General features: G+C 42.5%; 1 protein-coding gene and 1 long non-coding RNA gene across 5 annotated transcripts in view; one reads left to right on the plus strand and one right to left on the minus strand.

The window, feature by feature from the left end:
• Window positions 1-15,526: 15,526 nt before the first annotated feature.
• YWHAH (tyrosine 3-monooxygenase/tryptophan 5-monooxygenase activation protein eta) lies at window positions 15,527-27,008 on the minus strand. The gene is made up of 2 exons (XM_030582502.1): window positions 26,588-27,008; window positions 15,527-16,986 (listed from the first exon to the last, which is right to left on the minus strand). Exons 1-2 carry the CDS (start codon window positions 26,672-26,674, stop codon window positions 16,330-16,332), a joined length of 744 nt encoding a protein of 247 aa, XP_030438362.1. The 5' UTR covers window positions 26,675-27,008; the 3' UTR covers window positions 15,527-16,329.
• LOC115660797 overlaps window positions 20,468-27,552 on the plus strand; it is a 31,455-nt gene continuing 24,370 nt past the window's right edge. For all 4 annotated transcript variants that reach the window (XR_004002938.1, XR_004002937.1, XR_004002939.1 and 1 more), the window contains exon 1: window positions 20,468-26,466. This is a non-coding gene — a long non-coding RNA (uncharacterized LOC115660797). The remainder of the gene's footprint in view (window positions 26,467-27,552) is intronic.

The raw sequence follows: 27,552 nt of genomic DNA on the forward strand, positions 1-27,552 counted from the left end.
AGGGGTCCGGATACAACTAGCAAAATGTTGGAGATACTAGTTAATGAAAAACAGTCTCAAACACAGTAAAAACATGAAACACTATAGCATATAGTCCCTCTACATACATTAAGTCTAATAAGCATGCCACTACCCCGGAATTACTACACTGATTGTAACCCTTCTATGTCAAACAAAAGTCAAAGACAAAACAAAATAAAACAGAAAAGCTGGGGTTAGTTATAAGCACAATAGAATAAGGCAAAAATCAAACAGATAGAAAAAAGGCAAATTATGATTTTTTTAAACACATATTAGGCCAGGATTATTATTATTATTTATTATTTTTTTAAGACTAGAACTAACAAAATCTAATGGCCAAGCATTTCTCTGACCATTTGTCCAAAAGCTGAACCTAAAAGGGAAATCCTTTTAAGATTGCCATGCTGCTAAGCTACAACAGGAAACCAGGATGGGATCTACTACTACTATTTCTCGGAATTCACTTACTCCTGAGGGCAGTCTGTGCCAAAAAAGTAAAAATTCTGTGCACAATATTTCAAAATTCAGTAAAATTCTGCAAATGTTATTTGTCAAATAAATATGAAGGCACCAGCATGGCATTGGGGAGTACAGGCCACTGGCTGCACAGAGGTAGATCACACTGCAGCGCCCTCTTGGGACATGGCTCAGTAGTGAGGCTGCACCCACCCTGACACAACGCAAGGACCAAGCCTGCCCCAGAAACACCCCAGAGCCCTGCCCCTCCATGCCAGATGCACTAGGTGTGAGCAGGCAGGCTCAGCCGGGCAGTATAGAAGTGAGGAGGGGCTTAGTTTGGTGTGTGTGGGGGGGGAGATGCAGGTGTAGCTTGAGAGGGTTCTGTGTGGGGCCATCTGGGTGTGGAAGGCTCGGGGGGGATCTGGATGCAGGGAGGATCTGGATGCACAAGGGCTTGTTGGGGGATTCTAGGTGCAATAATAATAGACTCTTCAGGGAGAGTTCACGTGAAGGTTATTGGGGCTCAGCAGGGCAGGGTCTGGGTGTGGGAGAGGATAGAGTTCGGCAGGGGGGTTGGTGTGCAGGGTTCAGTGAGGAGCGATGCTGGGATAATGGGGCTCAGTGGGGTGGGGATCCAAGTGGAGTTTGTTGGGGCTCAGTGGAATGGGGATCTGGGTGCGGGTGGCTTGTTGGGGTGGTGCAGGGGGAGTGGGGTTCAGCAGAGCTTGTGTGTGTGTGTGTGTGGGGGGAGGTGAGACTTGGTGGGAGGGTCTGGGTATGAGGGGGGTCTGGATCATGAGGCTTGGGGGAGCAGCTGCCCATACTGTGATCCCCTGCAGCTGAGGAGCGGTGGGTGGGGAGTTTGCAGAGCTTCCTGTAGCCTGGGGAGAAATCTGGGGGTGGGTCTAAGGAAGAGAAAGTCCCATCTTCCCCAGCCCAGCCAGGACTAGCAGCTGAGCCTGGTGCAGGGTAGGAGCCACGAGCTGGGTCTTCCCCAGTCCCACCCTCTCCTGCTCCTCCACAGTGATTTACCTCTCTGCCAGCTGCCCTGGGCACCCAAAATGTACTGCTAGGGATGGTTGCATGACTGCTTGTGTGGCTTCCCTTTGCTCCCCATCAGAAAGTAATTTTTCTGCAGGGAAGCAAATAAATCTGTGAGGGACATGAATTCTGTGCATACGCATTGCCGCGTACTTTGCACAGGTGTAATTCGCTGTCCACTACCAAAAGAGCCATGGACATAATTAGAGAGAACTGAGGTGTTTTGAGTTTGTTGCCCAGAAAAGTTGAGAAATACCATTTTGAATGAAAAACTTGGTTTTCAAATATATTTTTATAAGAGATGTGCACTTCTTACCTTTCAAGCTATTGGGTGGCTGAGCTGTGCTTAATGACTAACCTAAAATAGTTTTAAGCCTGAAGATGTTTCTAAATAATTGTTGTTCATCCATGTATGTTTTTCTTTCATTATCAGATGAAAAGTCTCTTTTTCTCTAATAAATCTGCCCATTCAGCTGAGCTCTGAGGGAGCTTATTGGTTAAGAGCTAAAACAAAAGTATATTTCCTGAGCAAATCCTCCTATGGATGCCTCGAATTCTAAAACTAGAATCTATTTAAATTTATTTTAATGAAGTTTTGAAAACATTTTGGTTTCAAAACTGATGTGCACAAAGCAATAGCTGAATCATAGCAACATAGTTGGAGTTTAAATGATCAGCGCCACCATCATTACCATGACAATGAAGTAACTGTCTGAAATAAGCCACACATAAAAAGAGCCTCTGCAACATTCATGGAGCAGCAGTAGACAGTATTCTGCTGCATTATCCGCTGTTAAAGCCTGGCCTGGTAACCCACTGTACAGTCACCAGTCATTTGCAAGTGGACCTAAGTGCTGGGTCCCACGTGCTGCTAAAGCAACTGGGTCTGGATAGGGTCTACTCGCTGTTTCCAGCTCTGGATCTATAGCAGTGGTCTCCAGCCTTTTTACACACAAGATCCCTTTTTGAATTTAAGTGCAACCCAGGATCTACCCCACTCCTTCTCCAAGGCCCAGTCCACTCCACACACCCCCTCCACTGCTCGCTCTCCCCCACCCTCACTCACTGTCACCAGGCTGGGGCAGGAGGTTGAGCTTCAGGAGGGAGCACAGGCTCTGGGCTAAGGGGTTTGCAGTGTGGGAGGGGGCTCCTGGCTGAGCTTGGGGCTGGGGGTAGAGGTGCAGGAGGGGGTAAGGGGTGTAAGCTCTGGGAGGGAGTGCAGGATGTGGGCTCTGGGAGTAGGGGTGCAGGAAGGGGCATGGGGTGCTGGCTCAGAGGGAGCTCAGGGCTGGGGTAGGGGCTTGGGGTACAGGAGGGGGCTTGAGGTGCTGGCTGTGGGAGGGGGCTCATGGCTGGAATGCAGGCTTCCACTGGGGGGCACTTACCTTGGGCAGCTCCTGGTTGGCAGTGCAGTGGGGCTAAGGCAGGCTTCCTGCCTGCCCCGGCCCCACTCAGGCACCTCCTGCCCATCACGAGCCAGGCCACCCCCACACACACCTTGCCAGCCATTAGTGCACCACATGGGCACGCCGATCCTGGAAGGGGCCAACATGCCCCTGCAGCCCCTGTGAGGTGCATGTGGCTCTGTGTGCTGCCACTCTCTGCAGACACTGCTCCCACAGCTCCCATTGGCCACAACTACCCATTCCCAGCCAATGAGAGCTGCAGGGGCAGTGCTTGCAGGCAGGAGCAGCATGCGGAGACCCCTGCCCCCCCCACCCCAGCCCCAGGGGCATGCTGGCTGCTTCCTGGACTGGCATGGGACTGTGGCAGGCATGGAGCCTGCCTTAGCAGCAGCAGCCCCACGGAGGTGCTGTGGCTGGAGATTGTGATAGACTGGGAAAGTCTCCAGGATCAACCAGTTGATCGTGATCGACTGGTTGGTGACCACTGGTCTATAGGGTACACTCCCAGGTGCAGACATCCTGTTTGACAATGACCCTCCTTGGGCCACAGCTGCTCAGCCACTTTACACCCCTCCCCACCTCAAATCAATGTTTGAGACATCCAAACCCTCCTAGTCACTTATCCAAATGTCCCCAGAGCTCCACCTAGACTGTTGGCTCTCCGGGCTTCTAGATTAATCTGTAGGGGGAAAATACATCAGGAAAGCAAAGAACACTGGCTTAGCAAAGCAATTTGTTAACCGTAATCACTTTACTGTTAAAAAGCACTGAAGAGTTACAGATCTTTGAAAAATAAGAAGGAAGGTCTGAATTACACTTTCCAATTCCAAGGTTTGTCAGCATTTCGGTCTGGGCAGAGTCCCTCTTGTCTTTAATCTTGCACTTCCTGCCTACTTGTGGCAGTAGTTGGCCCTCTGCACAGAGCATCACTCACTTTTAAAAGGAGTCTCTGTCTCTCTTGCCATGTGATCCACGTAGCATGCATGTCCCGTCCACCTATGGACTCATGTAGAAAATCCATTGTTCCATGGGGATAGACCAGTAGTTCAGAGACAGAGTCAATGGCAGGGCCGGCTTTAGAAAGTACGGGGCCTGATTCGAACAGTTTCAACTGGGCCCCAGCAGGGATGACTGAAAAAAAAAACAAAAAAAAACATGTGGGGCTTGTACTCACCAGGTGGTGCTCCTAGTCTTAGGAGGCGGGTCCTTCACTCGCTCCGGGACTTCGACGGCACTAAAGAACCTGCCGCCGAAGTGCTGCCGAAGACTTGGAGTGCTGCTGGATGAGTAAAAAGTAGCCTCTAGCCAGGAAAGGGATTCTCGGCCACTTGCCCACCCTGGCGGCCATGACCCTAGCTAAAAGTGCCCTACCCATAGGAACCTAAACCCTAGCTCCAAGTGCCCTACTCATAGGAACCCTAACGCTAGGACGGGACACCATACCCATAGGAACCCTAACCCTAGCTCCAACTGCCCTATATTTAGGAACCATACTCTAGCTCCAAGTGCCCTATCCATAGGAACCCTAACGCTACGATGGGGCGCCCTACCCATAGGAACCCTAATCCTAGGGAGGAAAGCTCAACCCAAAGAAGCCCTAACCCTAGCTCCAAGTGCTCTACCCATAGGTACCCTAACCCTAGCTCCAAGAGCTCTACCCCTTAGGAACCCTAACCCTAGCTCCAAGTGCTCTACCCCTTAGGAACCCTAACCCTAGAGCGGGAAGCCCTACCCATAGGAACCCTAACCCTAGCTCCAAATGTCCTACGCTTAGAAACCCTAACCCTAGGGTGGGAAGCCATACCCATAGGAACCCTAACCCTAGGGTAAGGCATCCTATCCATAGGAACCGTAACCCTAGCTTCAAGTTCCCTACCCAGAGGAACCCTAGCCCTAAGGTGGGGTGCCCTACCCATAGGAACCCTAACCCTAAGATGGGATGCCCTACCCATAGGAACCCTAACCCTAGTAGCTCCAAGTGTGCTACCCATAGGAACCCTAACCTTAGAGTGCGGTGCCCTACCCATAGGAACCCTAACCCTAGGTCGGGAAGCCCTACCCATAGGAACGCTAACCCTAGCTCCAAGTGCCCTATCCATAGTAACCCTAACCCTAGCACCAAATGCCCTACCCATTGGAACCCTAACCCTAGCTCCAAGTGTACTACCCATAGGAACCCTATAACCCTAGGGCAGGAAGCCCTACCCATAGGAACCCTAGCCCTAGGGCGGGAAGCCCTACCCATAGGAATCTGAATCCTAGCTCCAAGTGTCCTACCCTTAGGAACCCTAATCCTAGGGTGAGGCATCCTACCCATAGGAACCCTAACCCTAGCTCCAAGTGCCCTACCCACAGGAACCCTAACCCTAGGGCGGGGTGCCCTATCTATAGGAACCCTAACCCTAACTCCAAGTGACCTACCCATAGGAACCCTAACCTTAGGGCGAGTGGCCCTACCGATAGAAATCCTAACCCTAGCTCCAAGTGCCCTACGCTTAGGAACCCTCACCATAGTCCGGGAAGCCCTAACCAGGGCCGGCTTTAGCAAGTGCGGGGCCTGATTCGAACAGTTTCAACAGGGTCCCAGCAGGGATGACTGAAAAAAAAACACACCCTTAAAAAAACAGGTGGGACTTGTACTCACTGGGCGGCACTCCTACTTCAGAGGTGGGTTCTTCACTCGTCCCAGGTCTTCGACAGCACTCAAGGACCTGCGGCTGAAGTGCTGCCAATGAGCTCGAGTGAGTGAAGGACCCGCCGCCGAAGACCCGGAGCTCCGCTGGGTGAGTAAGAATTAAAAAGGAGCCTCTAGCCAGGGAAGGGATTCTCAGCCACTTGCCCCCCCTGGCGGCCCTGCCACTGGGTGTGGGGCCCTCTTAAGCATGGGGCCTGATTCTGGGGAATTGGTGGAATTGGCCTAAAACCAGCCCTGGTCAATGGCCCTAGATTGCCATCTTTAAAAACTGTCACCGAGAAGCCATGAAAAAGGTGTCTAGCCCTTTTCTTGGGTAGTGCATTGTCTGGAATGCATTACAGTAAGTTGCCGTGGACAAGCTTATATATGCGATATGTGCAGTAAATAATACAAAATGCAGTTCATAATTGGCTATAGACGCATCCCACTGTGACACCCATCCCTTATGTGGTGGGGGTGTCTCATGTTTAAAGGTAGAGGCATAGCTACTTCTTGCCACCTTGTCCTTATGTTTTTTTATAAACCTTTCTTAGAAATAAAAGTGTTGCAGATTGTGTGCATAGCCTTGATCTTGTTTAAGGTTTCCCTCAAATTGACAGAATCTACCTTTGGTCTTGGAAAGTTACTACACACCTGTTCCCTCCACATCTTTCCCAGCAAACCAATCAACACAGAAAAACAAATAGCTTCTATTTATTGAACCAGGTGGAGACAGTCCAGCAGAACAGCTCTCTCAGAACTTCAGCTTCTGAATGACTTTTATGGTGACAAAACACTTGCAAACTGATAGAGCCTTATCTCAAAGATCAGCAAAAATAAAAAAAATATACACTTCGCCCTCCTAAACATGTAGCCATTAGGTGTGTCTGGTGATTTGCAAACACCTTCAAATAAACACAGAAAGCCAATATTTAAATTGGATTTTCAGTGACCTTTTCTATGCTAGAGAGAGAATCCCATACAGTGGAACAACAAATTTATCTAAAAGTCCTGAGTTTGATACTTTCAAGTCTATTCTACTCTATTTTACTGGCCAATGGCATTAGAGGTAGCATAGTTTATATTGCATGGCACTTCCACTAAACGAACTAGATTCAGATTTCAGTTATACCAAAGTAAAACCAGACTAACTCCACTCAAGTCAAAAGAGTTACTCCATTTACATCGTGAGATCAGCTCTGATCTAATATGTCCACTAATTTAAGCATCAGCCAAAGTATGAAGATATTAAAAAGAAACATTACAAAATGGCAGTTTTAGTAACTAAGAAGTAATATCAGATTTGAAAAATACCAAATTTGCTAATTTTCACTTTTGACCCTTTGGGTCACTCAGCAATTGTGCTTTTAATTTTCAGAGCTCTTTACAAACATTAACTAAATAACCTGAAGAACAAAATCAAATCAGTGATAGGGAAAAATGATTTATTTATACAAAAATAAACTAAAATTAGGATTATGGCTGTTCACAAGCACTACTCTAAAGCATGTTGCCTCAATTGGCTCTTGCCTCCTATGCTTTGATTTAAAGTTTTTTTCATCACAAAAGTTCTCAGACATCCAAAGTTTCACAATTTTGTTATTTTGAATGCAAAATGAAACTGAATTGTCATGTAGAGCCAGAAACAACTTTGTTGGCCTTCAAGTTCCCTACAAGTTCCCTGATAGCTTACTTTGATAGGACAACGAGCCTTGTGGATAAGGGAGAAGCGGTGGATGTGGTATACCTAGACTTTAGTAAGGCATTTGATACGGTCTCGCATGATATCCTTATCGATAAACTAGGCAAATACAATTTAGATGGGGCTACTATAAGGTGGGTGCATAACTGGCTGGATAACCGTATTCAGAGAGTACTTATTAATGGCTCCCAATCCTGCTGGAAAGGTATAACCAGTGGGGTTCTGCAGGGGTCTGTTTTGGGACCGGCTCTGTTCAATATCTTCATCAATGACTTAGATGTTGCGATAGAAAGTACACTTAAGTTTGCAGATGATACCAAACTGGGAGGGATTGCAACTGCTTTGGAGGATAGGGTAAAAATTCAAAATGGCCTGGACAAATTGGAGAAATGGTTTGAGGTAAACCGGATGAAGTTTAATAAAGACAAATGCAAAGTGCTCCACTTAGGAAGGAACAATCAGTTTCACACATACAGAATGGGAAGAGACTGTCTAGGAAGGAGTATGGCAGAAAGAGATCTAGGGGTCATAGTGGGCCACAAGCTAAATATGAGTCAACAGAGCGATACTGTTGCAAAAAAAGCAAACGTGATTCTGGGATGCATTAACAGGTGTGTTGTAAACAAGACATGAGAAGTCATTCTTCCGCTCTACTCTGTGCTGTTAGGCCTCAACTGGAGTATTGTGTCCAGTTCTGGGCACCGCATTTCAAGAAAGATGTGGAGAAATTGAAGAGGGTCCAGAGAAGAGCAACAAGAATGAGTAAAGGTCTTGAGATCATGACCTATGAAGGAAGGCTGAAAGAATTGGGTTTATTTAGTTTGGAAAAGAGAAAACAGAGGGGATATGATAGCAGTTTTCAGGTATCTAAAAGGGTGTCATCAGGAGGAGGGAGAAAACTTGTTCATCTTAGCCTCTAAGGATAGAACAAGCAGCAATGGGCTTAAACTGCAGCAAGGGAGATTTAGGCAGCACATTAGGAAAAAGTTCCTAACTGTCAGGGTAGTTAAACACTGGAATAAATTGCCTAGGGAGGTTGTGGAATCTCCATCTCTGGAGATATTTAAGAGTAGGTTAGATAAATGTCTATCAGGGATGGTCTAGACAGTATTTGGTCCTGCCATGAGGGCAGGGGACTGGACTCGATGACCTCTCGAGGTCCCTTCCAGTCCTAGAGTCTATGAGTCTATTAGAGTACCAAAAAGATTTAAAAATAGCAATCAAATGTGAATATTCACTCCTTAAAATAGAGGATAATCAGTTATGTGATAACATCTGGATCACGGCTTCAGTGTAATATCACAAATGACAAAATGAACTATCAAAACTAAGGAATTCATTTCTTTTGGGAGCAGCAAACAGAAGGCTGCATTGGTAATGCATAATATTTATAGAATAACTAACCCTTACATAATTTATCAAGCCTGTCCCCCAGCACAATATTTTTACCAACAAGAGTGGAACTTTCAAGGATTATTGTCCCAAAATGCACTTGTTGGACTTGTTGTCACTCACTCACTAATTTCTGTGCCTCTGATTCATGAGTCACCCAGGGTGTGGAGAACTATTAAAACAAACAAAAGAGAAATTGTGCTTTGATATTCTAGTATAATATGAATGGAGACTGGCAATGCAAAAAGATATTCCTTGCACTCTTCAGTACTTAAAGCAATTAGATTAACTTTATGTAAAGACAAAACCAGATTAATGCTTAAACTGTGGAAACCAACCATTTCCCTATCAGTCATACCACAATGAACCTGCCTTCAGTATTTAAATATGAAGAAAGCATGTTGGAAAGGGACTTCAGAGGACCACACTCTCCTTGAGATACTTTGGGGAGAGTTACCAACAAAATCAAAATATCAAAGTAACAAATTTGGCGTGACCACAACAAAATATTTCACATTAAAGCAGCAACTGTAGTAAAGGTGTCACATACAGGAGGGCTGCCAAGACACTGATCTTTATTTTCTGTTCCCAGTCACCCAAATTCAGATCAGGATTACAAAAAGAGTATACCCCTGTCACACAGTGGGGTTCAGTAACCATTGATTCCAGTGGTTATTACAGCAATGTACTTTATGTTCTGAGATTTTAAACTTTGGTGAAAAGTGATTTTTTTTTTTAAATTAGCTGTAACTATCCTTTGGACGGCTTTTATAGCTATTTGTCAGCTCAAAATATATCAAATGCAGCCAAATAAGGTATTTCAGGGGTATGGCAACAATTCCAGTAATTAAAGGAAATGTGAAAGGGGTAAGGAGGATAAATCAAAACTCCAGATCCTAATGACTGTGTAATTTAGTCCAAGTACACCATGGACATGGGACAAAATCCTTAGAAGAGCAGACTAGAACAGAAGTTCTCTCTATAGCCAGGGAGCCACATCCCTTTACCTTTCATATCCTATAAAAATCATCAGAGCTGACATCAGGCAGGTCCCATTCAGAGCTGGTCTACACTAGGAACTTATCCCTGAGACACATAGCTGTATTAATGTGTGAAAAATCCACACCCGAGAGATGTAGCTAAAACCAACATAATCACCAGTGTAGATAGTGCTAGGTCAATGGAAGAGTTCTTCATTGACCTAGCTACCACTTCTCCACGAGATAGAGGTGCTCCTGTAGCATTTTAAAGTGTAGATATTCTCTTTGTTCAAATATTTTACCCTATACATAGTTATATGACCCTTAGAGGACTTACAGACTCTCTCAATCACATTGTGAAACTGAATGACCAGGTGCTGTGGAATAATACCCTAGTTGCATGCCATTACCAAGGAAACATAGGATATAAATTCTAGAAGCTAGCTCTGCGGAGGTGAATGAAAAGGCAGTTAAGTCAGTTTTGGAACAATCTTTGATGAGAGCAAAACAAAACCAAATTTTTTAGTACACTGAAGGGCTGAGTACTTAACGCAAAAAGGCTCAGTCATCTTGCCAAAGACTGAAAAATATGACAAGTTACATGCTGTACGGTATGGTCTATCATGGGATCCAACTGCCAAATCTCCACACAAATTGAGGAATGTAAAACCATCAGAGTTTTGGAATTATAGATGAGGAAACAGGTAAGAGTTATAACTCAAAGTCGCACAGGTTTCCACCCCGTAACTACGTACATGGTGGTTCAAGATATTTTGTTTCCTCCAGCATGTTTTTTTTTCCCTATTGTTGCATTCTTGTACCATGAACAGTAGTATTGGAACCTGTAAATAAAAGTAATAATTTATGTTCACCTACCTGGCGGAAACTATTAAAGTAGCTATAGTAATATAGACAAGAGAACAGACTATTAGGACTACCTTTCAAATATGCTATTTGGTATTCAGAGGGATCCAGAGAGACTACCTTTACTAGAAAAAAATCTGAAAAAAAATTTGGTGACTGCTAAAATATAGACTATTCTACCTTGTAGTAAAATGATCCACCTAAACCAATGTTTTCAGGCTGACATATTAGTTGCTATCCTTCGTTATTAATCTTTCCACACAATATTGTATGGACACCTAGCCCCATAAAGAAGGAAATACCTGGAGATCCCAGGGCTTATAGTCTTGGAATCCAATGACTGGGTGCTTCTCTAGAGTCTCATCTTTAACCTTTTATTACTCAAAGTTTATTACTTTAACATTTTATATTGTTTTTTAAATTTCATATTTATAAATTATAATTTTATATCAAATACCTTGCAAACATGGATCTCCAGAAGAATCCTCTTTGTTAATGAGACTGTAACAAAGGAAGTCTGGTCTGGTGGTGCACACTTTTGTTAGCAATCTTATTCTCCTTAATCATTTTTCCCTTCCTACTATCAAACATATTGCTTAGCTGCTATTTGCTCTTCTCTGAAGCTATTTCACTGGATTCCCACACATGGGTCCTGAATTTCTAGTGGGATAGAGGAGGAAATTCTCATAGCCCTTTAGGTTCCTTGCCCCCCTTAAAGTATTTGCCAGCACACCTTACACACGGACCAAATCCCACTAACGTTTCTCTATCTGAAAGCATAAGCATGAAGAGACCCCAGTGAGCAACTGACCTTTAGGAAGGCCCCATGCAAGTGGCCTTGAAGATCACATCTACATGTTATTCTTACGGACATGGTTGTGAATGTTAACCACCATTGTAAAATGCTGAGGAAATACATTGTGCTAGCTTGTCAGAAAGAGAATCATATCTCAGTAACGCACCTAATTATTTTCTTGTGAGGTACTCTGATATATCAGTGAATGGTGGATGTCTATAGTACCTTATTCCTCCAGACACTGGCTCTTTAACATATAAAACATTGCAAAGCCAGGAAGAGAGTTTTTGAAACAAAAAACAAAACAAAACAAATTAAAAAATCCATCTATCCCAATACCCTAAGAAAAAGAAAGACTCAGAACTAAGACCCCCTTATATCCACATGGAGCTTTAAGTACTTCATGTTTTTCCATATTAATCTCTTTAAAAAACTGTACTATTACGCCTGTAGCCCCAGATTTGGCAAAGATCGGCACATACGCTTAATTTCATACACTTTGCACATGCAAAATTAAGAATGTGTGCAAATCTCTGCAGGATTGGGAACCTAAAGCAGAGTATCTGATAATTGCTGTCTTTTGTTGCAATTTTTAGAGAAAAAAGTGAATATGATACATAAAAGGAAATGGTCATTATAAAATGTAAGTTCCTAGGCATTTATATTAAACCACAAGCATGGCATTTTTGAAGCACTTATTGTCAGATCTATGCAGTGGTAGTTGCCAGGGTCAGCTTTTACACTCTGGATGAAGGGTGTGCTTTTGGAAGAGAACCAGTGTGATTTGGGGAGGTATTAATAAAAGTCTATATTACACTTTAGAGAGACTATTACACGAGAAGGTTCAAGCATAAATGTGATTTGCAATGGAATCTAAGTTTTAATTCTATCTCCTTTAAAATAAATATTTGTTTCAGATGCATGTTACATTAGGTTTGATGTTTTTGCTTTATTTTGGACAGCAGTGCTAAAATAGTTCAGTATTTATGGGTGTAGAGAGATCTATACAATATTTTCCAAACAAAACAGGATAGAATATATATGTTGCCTTACAGGTGGAACCCAGAGCATCCAAATTCGTTTTTTCTCTGGTAGTAACTGCCGCTGCCACCTCCTCCTCCCTCCCTTCCTCCAATAGGTATGCTTAAGGATTTCCAACTGGCCCCAAAGGTTACAGAATATTTGATAGATTACATTATCATCAGTTTTCGCTCACACCTTAATTCTATATTATCATTTAAATTATTTTAATTGCATGCATTTTTAAAATCAACAACCCTTTTAGTATGAGCAGTCTTTCACCTCCAGCCATCATTCTGTGCAAATGCTGAAGTTCACCATAGTGGGCAAACAACATTCCCAGGACTAATATGCAATTCGTGCCAGATGCTGAGAGGTCCATGTAAGTAAAGACAATATGCATGCTGTCTCTCTTTGGATAGACAATGGCAGCTCTGTTCACCTATGAATAGACTATAGCCCAACCAACCCATATTTATGGATTTGAGTATCAGCGACTGGACTGTCATGTGGAGAGGCTAGAAACATGAGTTTTTATCCAACAGACATACAGTGTTGGAGAGTTACTTTAGAAAAGTTGTTCAACAGAAAAAATAGTTGCCCACCTTACATTAACATGGTTCTTAGAGATATGTTGCCCACATGGATTCCATGACCCACCCTCCTTCCCTGCTACTACAGAGTCCTATTCCTTTGGGATTCTGTATGGCTAAAGGAAGAACTGAGGGACAGCTGGGTCCATTCTGTGCTCCAATAGGGAGGCCCAGCTCCAACAGACACTGCTGGCCAAAAAAAGTATGCAGCCCAAGAGTGACCATATGGACAACACATCTCAGAGAACCACGTTTACCATAAAGAGAATGGTGAGAAATGGGAGTCCTACTTAGACTACAGGACAGCCTTACCAGAATATTGTCTTGAAAAGTTGTGGACCAAGCTCCAAAGAGCTGATCTAGATTTCAGAAATAAGGACATCTGCCAAACAGACAGTAGAGGCTGATGGAGCTCCAGTGGAAAGTGCTGATGCAGTTAGATGGATCAAACCTGGCTAACTCACATGTTCTTATGCAGTGATCGGTTTTGATAATTTATGTTACTGCCTGACCCATAACCCTTTCAGCAAATGAATGCCAGTGTGTTCCTGAATGATTCTGTCCTGTTACAGGATCATAATACCCTTAAACATCATATATTTAATGTAGTAACTTTCCCCACAGCTGGATGAAGCTTGAAGACGACTAGATGAATGAATTGGTTCATATGAAACTCAAACAAGTCTGGGGAAGTACTTGGCATGAGGCCTCAGAATAACCCTGTCCTTATGATACATTGTATAAGGGGGACCTGCCATGAGGGCCCAATTCTCCCCTACCCTTCAGATTGATGCAACAGCTGCCAAAAAGCCAGTCTTCATTGGTAGGTGGTAAAGGGAATAGGTGAGTAAGTTTCTAAGGTCTCCAACACAAGGATCAATCAACCCTGTTAATATTACCCTGAGGTCACAAGAGGATTAGGAAAAAAAAATTAATTTGTGAAATAAAGCACCAAGATGAGTACCTCATGGAGAAAAACAAGCATGTCTAAATTAAGAATAAAATGAGTTTTTAAATCCACGGTTTATACAATTCCCTGAAAACTACTGGATGTAATTTACAGAGGCTTTGAAAAAGGTTTTGATAAAGGTTCTCTCATAAGGTCTCAAGAAAATAGTTATCCAAGGGCATTCCTTTAGTATTTGGAAAAAAAAGTGATTTTCCCCATATTTTTGCAAATGTTTAAGGGAAGAAGCATCACCACCTCACACATACCTCTCTCTGTGCACAGCCCTATCTTCCTTCCCTCCAGCCAAATTGATGCCACACAGAGTATTCACGCACCTTCAATTATAGTCTTCCACTGTCCAGGGTAACTCTTGCAGGAAGTACTCTTCAATCTCTATAAGGCTGCTACCTCCCCACATAACTTCTTAGAGAACACCTTTTCCCTCCTCAAATTGCTCACAGATATGACCATACAGCTGCTGCCTCCTCCTGGAAACACTTGTAACCATTTTATAACTGCATGCTATGCAGCTATTAAACAGTATTACTTGTATTACTAACGTTTTTAACTGTAGCATAGGCAGAAATGGAGGTGTTTTTAATACTGCAACAGATAAACATAGCTGACAAAGTGTAACTGAACTTCGTAGGTTTTAACACAGAAAGGACATAGGACAAAGCTGCTCAGAACAGCAGCCGTTTCTGAGACGACCACAGCCTTGCACAGTAGAAACTGGGTGGGTAAAGTATGCTACTCATCAGCTGAATATTCCTCCCTCTATATAGGACATTGTTAGCTGTGAGCAGCTGGTGAGAGAAGCAGGGTGTCAAGCAATTCCTCTCTGAGACCTCTGTGGCTGACCGGTCAGTTGCTGAGTCAGAAAAAAAGGTGTCTTTATTCAGCCAAGACTCAGCCAGCTCAACTCCACTTCAGAACGGGACTCTGCTGCCTTCCACAGAGGCTGGCTAGATAGCACAGTGACCTCAGGCTGAAGTTAAACCATAGGGTGAGGGGTGATGGCCTGTTATGGATAAAAATGTGTCTGAGATCAGAAAAGAACATGACTAAATAGGTTAATGCAAGAGCACACAAGGAATCACTACATATTAACTAATTTATAAGTGGAGATAAAGCAAATGAGTGAATTTGGGGGATAAGATTTAGGTTAGTTTGAGAGGAACACCTTAAGATCCAACACTAATTAAGCAACATGATTGCATTTTGTTTGTATAGACAAGTCTAAGATAATGCTATGGTTTCTGTTAAAGAAATTTAATTCAAAATTCATTAATTGGTATAAGCAACTCGGCTGTAATTTCTAAGGAAAAAAATGTAAAAGTCAGCATGGACAGAAGCAGTACATACAAGTCTTTTCTTACCTAATTAGTATGTCAACAAGCAATACTCTTTAGAATCTTGTAAACATTGACCGGCAAGCTTGAATTACAGTTGAACTAGCAAGTTACTGCACTAATTATGCAATTGGCAGCCCCACTGGGATATAGGTGAGCAATGTTACCTATTTAGTTTGGATTGCTACATTTTCTTCAATGTATTTAGGACTGCATTTGCAGGCTGGACACCTCTATAAATCTCCATTCTTATAAAAAGATGACAGGACAGCTCATGTTGAGATAATATTTCCGAAGCAGCATTTTATTTTATTCATTTAATTCCAAAACATTGAATTTAGAAGTCTGGCATCTCAGAGAGTCATCCATCTTAACATGGGCTAACACTGACATGGTGCTGTCAGAATACACAGACAACTAAACAGCCAAAGAGTTTACAAAAAATAAATTCATGATTTTTCAAAACAACTGCAAAGAAGGTTACAAGTATCAAAACTTTTAAGTAGATGCATTGCATTAAATGAAAGTCTGTGCACATCATAAGTTAGAGAGGCAAAAAGCAAGTTGCTACCAAAACCTCACATTCTGAACAGTTTGTAAACTGATAAATAGAATTAAGTTGTCACTTCACATCAGCTTTTTAACTGTTTTCATTGGTTGAAAAAGTTTTCAGGGTGGCTAATTTGCTTTGCATGCACAAGATGTACTGCTCAACAAAACACTATCAGCTCATTTTGAATGGAAAATTTAAGATTAGACTTTTGATTAATTCACTTTCCATTATTCTTGCCCATGTTTGATAATCAATAGGCAAACTAAAATGCCTCTTTAATATGCATCTTTTTGCACCATTCAAGTGCAACTATGATAAACAGAGCAGATCAATCAATCAATCCAGCAATGCTCATGAATACTTATCCAGAACTGCCTCCTGATAAAGTGGACTGCAGATCTGAACAGCTGTGCTGACAATAAAGATATGCTTAGCACTAGATATTTAGTGAAACTGTGGCAAGGAAATATTGTGGGATGGTGATAATGGGGATGGTGGAGATGATGAAGGGCTGGGACGAAAGCTCTTTAGTTATTGCCCTCTCCTGCTTCCTCATCCTGCTGGTCACTTGTCCAGAGAGTGAGGTTGTCTCGAAGTAACTGCATGATAAGTGTGGAGTCCTTGTAGGAATCCTCATTTAGTGTGTCCAGCTCAGCTATGGCATCATCAAAGGCTTGTTTGGCTAAAAGGCAGGCCTGCTCAGGTGCATTCTGGATTTCATAGTAGAACACTGAGAAGTTGAGTGCCAACCCAAGCCTTATTGGGTGAGTGGGCTGCATGTGCTCTTTGCTGATTTCAAAAGCCTCTTTATAGGCAGCCTCTGAAGCTTCCACAACACTGTTCTTCTTCTCACCAGCAGCAACTTCTGCCAAATAGCGGTAGTAATCTCCTTTCATTTTCAGATAAAAGACCTTGCTCTCATACTGGAAGTCATTGCAGTTCTTGATCAAGAACTTATCTAAGAGGGCCAAAACATCATTGCAGACTGTCTCCAGCTCCTTTTCTATCTTCTCCCTGTATGCTTTAACTTTTTCCAGCTTCTTCTCATTCCCATCCGCCATAGTTTTCTGCTCTATGCTGCTGATGACTCGCCAGGAAGATCGTCTAGCCCCAACAACATTCTTGTAGGCTACAGACAGCAGGTTTCTATCTTCATTGGAGAGGGGCTCATTCAGCTCAGTCACCTGCAAATATACATAGAAAGATCAACTTAAAATAGGTTGGCTTTGAGGAAGAAGAAAATGCAATCATTCAGTATGACTGATTTAGAAACTGCAAGAGGAAAAAATTCCTTCTAGACATGATGGCGTTCTTGTTCACATTAACCAAAATTGAAGACCTGAGTGCAACTCAATTCCTTTAAAAAATTCACATTTCACTTTAAAACTTTACCATACCATCTCCCTAAGGTATTTGTAAACATTTATACTACACTTTTAAGTCTCATCAAGGAGTCTTAAGAACAGCCACTGAACAGCGTGCATCTAACTGGCAAGATGAAGACGTATTCAAGAGGAAGACAACTGATTTGGAAAGTCTTTCCAAAAAGGCAAATACACTACAGGCTTTTCCTATTGAATTCAAATGTGTTATACTGCCCAACAGCCTAGTGGAAGTACAGGGCAGTGCCAGAAAATGCAGTTCCTCTCCATATTCAACCCTGCTGTGGGGTCCAAGGTGCATGCTGAAGAAACCGTATGCTCAGCCACTGGAGGAGAACTGGGTTGTACTGATCCACAACACCTCCTTCACTGCACCTTCGGGATTGTAATTCGCACAATCTGATTAAAATTTGTCCTGTTTTCAGCTAAAATGGTGGTTGCAACCCAGGATTTCAAAGCTGGGTAAGGGAAGAAATTATATAAAATGGAGTAAATTGGAAAGTTCAAAAAACAGAGGAATATTCCTTGGGAGTAAATTAAAAACACATACTGCAATAATTACACAATGAATTGTTACTGACTCATGAAGCTTCAGTAATATTTTTAAATATCGCATATTTATAATACATTTGATTCACTGCACTCTACAACAGTTTGTGAAGAAAGTTTCTAGACTATAGATTAGGATCAGTTCTATTTTAGCAAACAATTGGAGGTTTTAAACTGGGGGGTGGTTCTTGGTGAATGCAAATACTTTGACTTATCTGAGTCTACAATACTAAGCATATCTCATTAGCAACACCATATTAAAAATTGGCGACAACTGTGGAAAAAACCTAACGTGGCAAAGCAAATTGTTGCTTCCCATTGCCAATGACATGAAGCCAACATGATATCATAACTATTAAAAGAAATTTAAATATTTACACAGCAATATACAGGCATGCTACAAATAACGAAATCAGAAATTAAATTTCTCCTCGCCAAATTGAAGAGGATAACTTCTATTTCTAGAGTACCGCAGTAACCCATAAACTATTCAAGAATGGTGTCTAGCTTTTCAGATATAAAACAGTTCATCTTAATGAAAAATCAGAATTCTAAATGTGATGCAACCATTATTGCCATTAGAATCTCTGTAGAGATAGTAACTAACTTCTTTAGTATGTGCTTGCTACCCATTCCTCCACACAGCTCTGTGACTCAAAATTTAAGAGTATGACAGGGAGCAGCATTTTCCACGGCAACCTAGGGAAAGCTAGGTTCTCAAGACCCAACTACAGATCTCTTCAATGACATCTTCATTTAAACAGACAATTTGAATGATAACCAAAGCAAAACTATGTGTTGTGCTTGCTATTTAGAGAAACTATACACCATCTTTAGCCTCAGTTCATTGTATCTATAGCATATTTCTTAAAGCTAATGTAACCCATCAGCAGTCCAACTTCTTTCCATGCCCATGCTTCTCATGCTCCTGCCTTTATCTCTCCCTCCCGCTTAGTTTCTCTCCACTTTCCAAGGCCTTTATTTCCACTTCAAACTTAAGCATCCCTAATTTCCCACAACTGTGTGCGTAATGGAAATTTAAAAAATGTGAAAGTTGAAAATAAAAGTGCATTATAACACATGGATACTGGACAGCAAATTAGTACATATTAATTACAAAGCCATGTGACAAAAATAACTGAAGAACTCTCCCTCTCCAATCATAACAGAAACTCAAGTTATGTACATACCCTCCAATAAGCAAAAGGGTGAGTAACTAGAATACTTAGGGGACTGGTGAAAAAGTCAAACTGATGATCAGACCAACACAGGAAAGCTCGTAGCATCAAAAGACCTCAACTGAGAACACTTTCCTCCAAACCCCTGGCAACTAACAATCTTTAAAACTGACTTAAGTCTTTTAGTGGATCTTAATTTTCACATAAAGCATCAGTCTACACAACAGCCAGGATCCAAACCACACATGCTTTTATAGCTCAAAATGAACACAATTTATTATACCTACAAGAAAAATAGTAGGCTGTGCAACTTCCAGAACAGAGGTCTAAGATGCTCCACACAAGAAGCACCAGTTAGTGAGCCACTAGATTCTGTATCACCTGAAGCTCCAAAAAGGTGTTTAGGAGCACAAACAAGTCACAAGCATGAGGCTAAATGGAGCATGTATTACACAAGAGGAAGGTTGTACCTTCCTCACCAGAGGCACCAGTGAGAAAGAAACCATTATCCAGGATCTTCTCACAGATAGGCACCTAATGGATTTGATTAAAAGATTGAACTGGGTATCACCAGCACACATGGCTACATAGCTCAAACTGTCTTAATATTTCTCCTAGTGGCTTATTATGTACTGACCAGGAGGAACTGACAGAACAGAATTTAGTGGTATACCACATAAGCAGCAATCTCAAGGCAAATAAGCAATTTCCTCAACACCACTCTCTGGAGATCTCTTAAGTCATTTCTGCAAGCAGGTCAACTGGAACAGAGGCTGTTGAAAGATATAGAAGCAGCAGTATGGACATCCAATTCATATCCATCACTGTAATGCCACTAAGCAAGGAGACCAGCAGTGTCTTTGTATCATACTCCAATGCTACATTAAGTGAGGGGTTTCAGAAGAAATCAGAAGATTTTGTTCTGCCATACATACATTTCAAGATTTTTTTTCCTGTTAAAGGAAATTTAAGAACACCTCGGTAACTTCAACATCCCAACAATAGTATGACAAATAGGGCTTGCTTTCCACACAGCTGTTTTATAGATACAGTCCCTTTGCAAATCCATACTGGGGAAGTCATGTGGCAAAACACGAAATTCCCACAGTGAGTGCAAAGCCAGGGTCATGAAGGATAATCAGCATTCAAGTTGAAGGAAGCAAATACCTTGATTTCTTGTAGAAAAGATATTAAAAAGGTGATAAAAACCTAAAAATCATTGTGGGTCCTTTTTTGCTGCTTTATGATTTATTAAGGTAGCCTGAAAGGGAAGGTGTTTTTGTTAATAGAAGATTCATTCTGATCCTTTTTTCTTTTTAAAATGTTAGAAGTTTTCTGCCCTAGGAAGACTACAGATGGTGGAACAAGAAATAGGATTTTAAGATTGCAAGTATCAAGGAAATGAAACCTGATTAACTCAGTTATTTTTATTCTTAGTTCAAAACTGTTAACACCACCTGTTTTTTTCTCAAATATTGTGGTTAGAGATCATTATCAAGGATTCAGCACCCATTCCTTTAATTAAGGGAGGAGAGAACTTCCAGAATACATCTGAAACCTGCAGTGTGAGAGAGAGAATGAGAGCTTTCAGGCTGTCTTTATACATCAAAGAAACTAAAAAAGTACAAAAAATAAGTTTCTTTTTCTTTTTTAAACAGGGTACCTTTAACTACCTCACCCAGTAGTGGTCCCAACACCACTTCCCATTTGCCTTTGCCAGACATGAGAGGTATGGAATCTTGCAGGCTGTATGCTGAAGCTATCTACGCATCACCATGAATCTTCAACCTGGAATTATATTCTGAAAATGTTTTAGATGAGGAATACATACAAGTGAAAAACAACAAACCCACACCATTCCCAAATCTATGTGTTCCATGCCCCCCCGCCTCCCACACCTCTTCACCACAGGATTATAATCAGATTCGTTTCATGCAGAAACTGACATCGACATGATTATCTTCAAAATAGGCGTTGGCACATTGACCTCTGTACACAATGGTGACTACAATACAGTATGTGGTACATACAGTGCCTTCAACTCAGTGTAGAATTAGTGACCATACACTGTTAAATCTCAACAGAGTTTTGGAAAAACCTGTTGTTGTTTTTTTTATCAGGGCTGCCTGGGTGGAGTAAAACTTCACTGCAACCTCAGCTTTTTGGCCTGTCAGTTGTCTACAACTGAGGAAAAGGGACTCAAGATCTGCAACTCAGCAGTAGCTCACGCTAGGAGGAGGCTATTCAATGTACTGAGTTATTTCAGCACTGTTCTTGTACTGCTCATGGCAGGAGTTCTCTACAGTGTTTCTCAATCTTTTTGATTCCAGGGACCAGCTTGCTGCCTTCCTAAACTATGTAAGGGAAAATCTCAGGGACTGGCACTGGTCTCCGAAGCATTCCCTGAGAAACACTGCTCTACACTTTCTGAAGAAGCACTCCCTGCCTTCCCGTGATCGACTGATGGGTACCCCTCCTTTGTAATGTAGCCTTTCCCCTATGTCCCAGAATATCACTTTTTTCTGTCAATTTTCTTTTTCCTGCCCAGTTTTCTCATTTGTGTTTTTGGAAGGGGTTTTTTGCACTATTTTATTGTTCACTCACTCTGCTGTCTATTCATTTAGAAGGTTACCCACCCATCCAGAGTTGCAGGTATCTAACAGGAGTCTCAAGGTTCCAAATCACATTACTCCTGTAGTTTGCTTCAGTGAGAGAAGCAGAGTGTTGCAGGCCTGCACATTTAAGTTTCTTCAGTGGCCAACCGTATTAGGGTATACTGTGGGAGAAGGTGGCTGTCAAGGTGTCACCTCCTGCTTTACCCATTGCAGGAATAAATTTTTGTTGGTGATCAATGACACAAATTTTGATGTAATAAAGAGGTCCATGGCAATGCAGACAGCTTCTCAACCTCACCATCTCCCACATATGGTTGAAAAACACTGAACTGAAGGACAGAAGGCAGCTTCTCTTACCCTATGCCCATAGCCATCTCTTCCAGGAGGTGGAGGGCTCTTGGGCTTTGCAGTTGGTAAACTTTACCTATTACCTGATGGTCAACTGAAAGCATGCTCTCACATTACCATGGTACAAGCCACAGCAGTGCTAGGAATATGAAAAGGAACCACTGACCGTGTGTCTTCATGCAGTTAGCTCAGGTTCTTATTCAGGTGTGCCCTTGACCCTCCTCCCATCCACATAAGATTGGAAATTTGACCAATCCAAAATTAACTGGTCAATTGCCCAGTCAAGCTTGGTCAGATATCAAAATTGGTCAAATATTTTCAAGCACTAATTTATTAGAACAGGATCAACTGTAACAAAAGGAATAAGACTTTACGGTCCCCAATAAGATTAGCCTCAGATAGATAGTTATACCTCATTTACAAAAAACAGGTTATTTAACGGAGTTATTTTAACTCAGAAAAATGCAAAACAATAAAATTCTAACACACTCCCCCCAAAGAAAAAAAGAATGGCACCGTGATGCAATCAAAAAGATAGGCTGGCACCTATATCAGGACATTCTTGCTGAATATTTGACAGTCAAATAATAGGTGGTCAAGTAACCCGACTATTCAACTGACCACCTTGCCAAGCCTACTTCCACACAGAAAATCCACTCACTTGAGTCTACCTGTGCTTTCAACTCAGGCTAGCTGGCCTGTCTGGGAGCGTAGATTAAAGTACAGGTGCCGATTTAACTCAGGCTGGTAACTGCCTGCCATATTGTGCAGTAGTTACATCGACTAAATCATGAGTACTGACAGTTCTCTAATGTCTTTCTACAATTTGACTCCCTTCCTCCCAGGTCTTACCAACTAGGCACTCAAGATATGACCCCCAAAGTCCTAGAGAAACACAGGTGACAGCATCATCAGAGAGAACACAGTAACCTGGGTATGGCTTTGCGGTGTGGCTGCTCACACCTGGGCAAGGCTAACTTGGAAGCCAATCTCACGAGTTAACTCTGTATTGAAAACATACCCTTAGTATCAAACCAGCACAAACCACTAGATAGTCTTGCAGCAGGCAGGGGTAGCACTTAGATCAAAAGCATCCCTGCTTTTCCACATACACAGTACTACCAAAAACGGACAATCACTGGAAAGAGAAAAGAGCCAGACGATGTAATACTGAAAGTGCAAGTCTGTCAAAATTCTTTCACACCTTATATGAAAAAGGAAATTTCAAAAGCTCCCTACAAATTAAGTTACAGCCCTATTATATATATAAAGAAATAAAAATAATATAACTGAAAATGGTGTGCATACCATATTCATTAATGTTATATATTTTCTTTCCATCTGCAGTGAGCCTTGGCAAGGAGTTCAGTATTCCACATATCACACAAGTATTACTTAAGATTACTTCCTCTCAAATTAATAATTCAGTTCTACTTACACTAATTTGAAATGAATAAGTTATTATAAGATATGGTCACTATGTTGCTACATTAAATAGCAATACAGACTAATCAAAATCTTGAGCAAAATGCATAGGAATTCATATATTTTGAGTTCTACAGCTCATGGTGTAATACAGCAGAATAGCTTAACTCCTTTTTGCTATTAGTCAGTATTTCATACCATTTCTGAAATTCATTTGAACAAAGCAGCATTTAATGCAATATTGCTTCTTCATATAATTGTTCAAACATCACAGACATGTGAAGTGCCATATTTAAAGTAAATAAAAATATGCTTTTAGTATACCTGTTTTTTTCACAGCTTTGGCCTGTTCCTGTTCTCTGTATAATAATTAAAAACATCAATATGGAAGTCCAGCACAAGTAGTAATGTTAGTTTGCTGGAGCCCTAGAGAAGGGTTTACTTAAATGAATGTACCACACCCTTTGGCAAAACACCATTTTACAGAGGTACATTTAACTGTATTTCTCATGGAGGGAACGTTAAGGTTCTGAAAGAAAACCAAACTCACTGTCTATGTCACACTGCAGTCTTATCTTCCTCTCCTGCTACTCATCATGGTAGGTGGGAAAGAGCTGGCATTCAGCCAAGAAGAAAAACTCAACAGCAGTTAATGATTGTACTATTACTTTAACAAATATATAGTATTTCCTATAAGGTTTAAAACATTAGAATTTCTACATTAGCTAGCTTTTTACAAAACTACATTAACTTGAAAACATACTGTTAAACTCTGTAGTCTATTAGAAAGCATGGGATGTATTTCTCCCACTATACACAAGTTTTTTTGCATCCTCATATCAAGAAATGTCTTAGTTTAAGACTATTCACGTCAGTTTATATCTGTGTGTGTAATTGTCAGATAGCAAATATTTCCCTCTGTAAATTAGTTAATGTTTTTACAGGGGTAGGGCTACTTTAAATGATAAAAGCTTTTTGTTTAGGTTACATGTACTGAAATTAGAGGAAACAGTTGTGTGTAATTGTAAGAGCCCACGTAACACATTGCCTTTCATATAAAAATCTAAGCTCCCACTCTTTCCCCAAAACCTGCCCAAAATGTACAAGGATGTTCTAGAAGTTGCATCATGTTTTAGAATGAAAACCTGCAAAAAAAGTATCCAGCTAACCAACATTGTACTCAAAAGATACTTGGAGAAACTGGAGTTAACTATTTTTGTATTCAAAGAATAACTACAGTTTTCATCATTTGTAACAAAGTGGAAACATTTTAACTTCCATTTTAGCTATGTTTATAATTGTTTATGTGAGGTATATATTAAAGAAGCAATTAGCACCTTTGTCTAAATTCAATGCATTGAGACAAATATTGAAGTTAGAGCCCTAGAGGAACTGCATTGTCAAATGCATTATTGGAGGGTAAAGGAAATATGGAAAGCAAAGACAAATGATTTTGAAGGATGGAATGATAAAAAAAATAGCAAAATATTTTAAAATTTAAAATGGTCTATTAGACAAACACTAATTCTCTGCAGCATTTCCTGTAAGACGGTAGCTCCACTCTGCTTTTGTTTTCTGATTTCATGCATTCCAATATTTGAATAGGAAATTTTGAATAGTAAAAATATTTCAGCTGCATTAAATTTATTTCAATTTTACCAAGTATTTCCTGGGTCACCAATAGACTTCACTAAAACCTGTACATAGGCTTGGACAAGTAAGTATTTTTTTAGAATAAGCAATGAAAGGTATTTCTAAAGGTAGAGTCATTCCCACTTCAATTAGCAAATCTAGTAGTGCCATTAATATATTTTCTCACTGCAAACATAATAGCTCTGTTACAGACATATCCAAATGCACTTTTGTGTAAGAATTCTATTAGCCATAAGAGGTTGTGCTGTACGAGATTACATACAAAGCAGACCAGAAAAATCAGTACCAAACAGAATGAGAGGTTCTTGGATGAATTTTTATTTTAAAGGCATGTGATATAAACTGAGAGTCTGATGTATTATAACATTTTGGATCATGGATGGATGGATTTTTTTATAATATGAACTCCACATGAAGCCCAGTTCTTTGGGGCAGGGACTGTCTATTTAGACAGCACTACTGCACAACAGGGCTATGAATTAGCTGGGCATCTGGGTGCTAAGACAATACAAACTAATGTGATCATAAATAAGAATTAAGTAGAGCAGACATGTTCTGGAAGACCGGATCTCACATATAGTTTAGACATAAGAAGTTTGGTTTGCTAATTTATTAGGTGTTCAGTACAAGTTACTGTTAAATGCTTCCTTTTAAAGGGGCTGGTTTAATCTACCTTTAAATACTATTTGAATGCATTTAAGTATTCAAAACGATGTACAGATTGTAGGCAATATAGCAAGCAAATTCTTCTACTGCCTCGAGAAAAAGAAAGGCATGCCTTGAAGGATCTTGTGCTGTGAGTGTTTAGGTTTCTGGATGCAGCTATTACACGATCTTTGAATGAAAGCTCCCCAGGTTGGTGGGTAAGGCCTCCTCCAGGTATGCCTTCTTGATGCCACAGAAACATCTAGAAAGGAAAGGGTCCTCTTGCCATGTTAGGCTTCTCCAGACCCACCTCTAAGCACACAGACTGACCAGGCCATACATACAGCACCATCAGCCCATGCCTACCACTTTAGGACTGGTCCCAGGTTACCTGGAGGCGCTAAATCAACACTCCAAGGTCAAACGCAGCATCTACGGCCCACCCCGGAGGACAGGGGGGCCCCGGGCCGGCGTCAGACAGGGGCGGGGCAGGATCGATGGGGAAGAGGAAGTTCCCCCCGGCAAATGCAGGACAAAAGCATGATGCCATCCGCTTGCCCCGGACACGCGCCGCGGAGAAAGAAAGAGGAGGCACCCGAGCACACGCCCTCTGTGAGGGAATGTCAAGAGCGTACCGGGGCGGGGGCTCACACTGCTGCCGGAGAGCGGAAGGGCTGGACACCCCGCTGCAGCGCTGGGGAATCTGGCGCCGGCCGCTGGAAACGGACCATCCCCCTCCACTCCCAGCTCCGCCGAAATAGCGCCCAGGCTCCCCGCGCCGAGTCACAAGGCGCCACCCATGATTCTTGAGGAGACACAGCAGCGAGTGGGCCGTGGTACGGGACTCCACTGCGCCCTGCCTCCCTCAGGTGGGACCCAAAGGCCAGCTGCATCCCCCCACCCCCATCCCGGGGCCCAGCTCCGCCTTTGCCCAGCTTCCCGCTTTCCTTCCGCGTCGGACCCGCAGCCAACACCTTGCTCCCCACTCACCGCCTTCATGGCTGAGGCCATGTCGTCGTATCTTTCCGCCTGCTCGGCCAGGCGGGCTCGCTGCAGCAGCTGTTCTCGGTCCCCCATGGCCGCTTCCGTAGTGACTGCCGGGCTGGGCACTCAGCGGCACCCCTCTCGCGCGGGGACTAAGCGGAGAGTTCGCGCTTCACGGGTCACCTAGCGCGCGAACGCGCTCGCTCCGCGGCCGTTGGCGCCTTGCGCTCAGTGACCGTCGGGCTTTCCGGCAGCCGTTGGCGCGTGGCGCTCGCGGGGCAGTGGTTGATGGGTACCTCAGCGCCTGTGGCGGAGTGAAGATCGCGCGCTCGCTCTGTTCTCTCACCAGCGTGTAGAGCTCGCGAGTCGCGCCTCTCTCTCCCCGTTCTGTGCCTCGCGCAAGGTTGCCGCCGCTTGCGCCTGCGCTCTGTGAGAGCAAGAAGGGGGCGGAGTTGAGCAGACCGCAGGGGAGGGGAGGAGGCGCTGCTCCCCCGCGGTCTATTTCTAGGTGACGTCACTTACTATAAATAACCACCCCAGGACGCAACTGGGGCAAACGCATGCGCACTACGAATGCTGCATTTTACTGCTGCAAAGGTGGAGGTGGGAGAGAGGGAGGGGGTAGTGCAGAGCAGTTGAGGAAAGGAGGCGGTGCTGGGGCTGGCCTGCTGCCATGCATACACACTATAGCTATAGCACTGAAAGCAGCTGTTACTAACCTCTTGAAAGGAAGGACCTGGCTGCCATGAAATCCACTGACCACTCCAGAGAATCCCCACTAGCCAATGTCCAGGCCCCCCTCAGCTGGTGGCTAATACCTCACAAGGTCATACAACAGTGTTAACTGTATGCCAGCAGCAATCATACAACACATCATACGTTGCCTTACAAATGTGTGTAATTTTTCTCCTATGTACAATTTTGCTGAGTGTAGAATGTTTCTTTGTGGTATTTTCTCCAATGCATGATTT

Source organism: Gopherus evgoodei, chromosome 13 (assembly GCF_007399415.2).
Source record: "Gopherus evgoodei ecotype Sinaloan lineage chromosome 13, rGopEvg1_v1.p, whole genome shotgun sequence".
NCBI lineage: Eukaryota > Metazoa > Chordata > Testudines > Testudinidae > Gopherus > Gopherus evgoodei.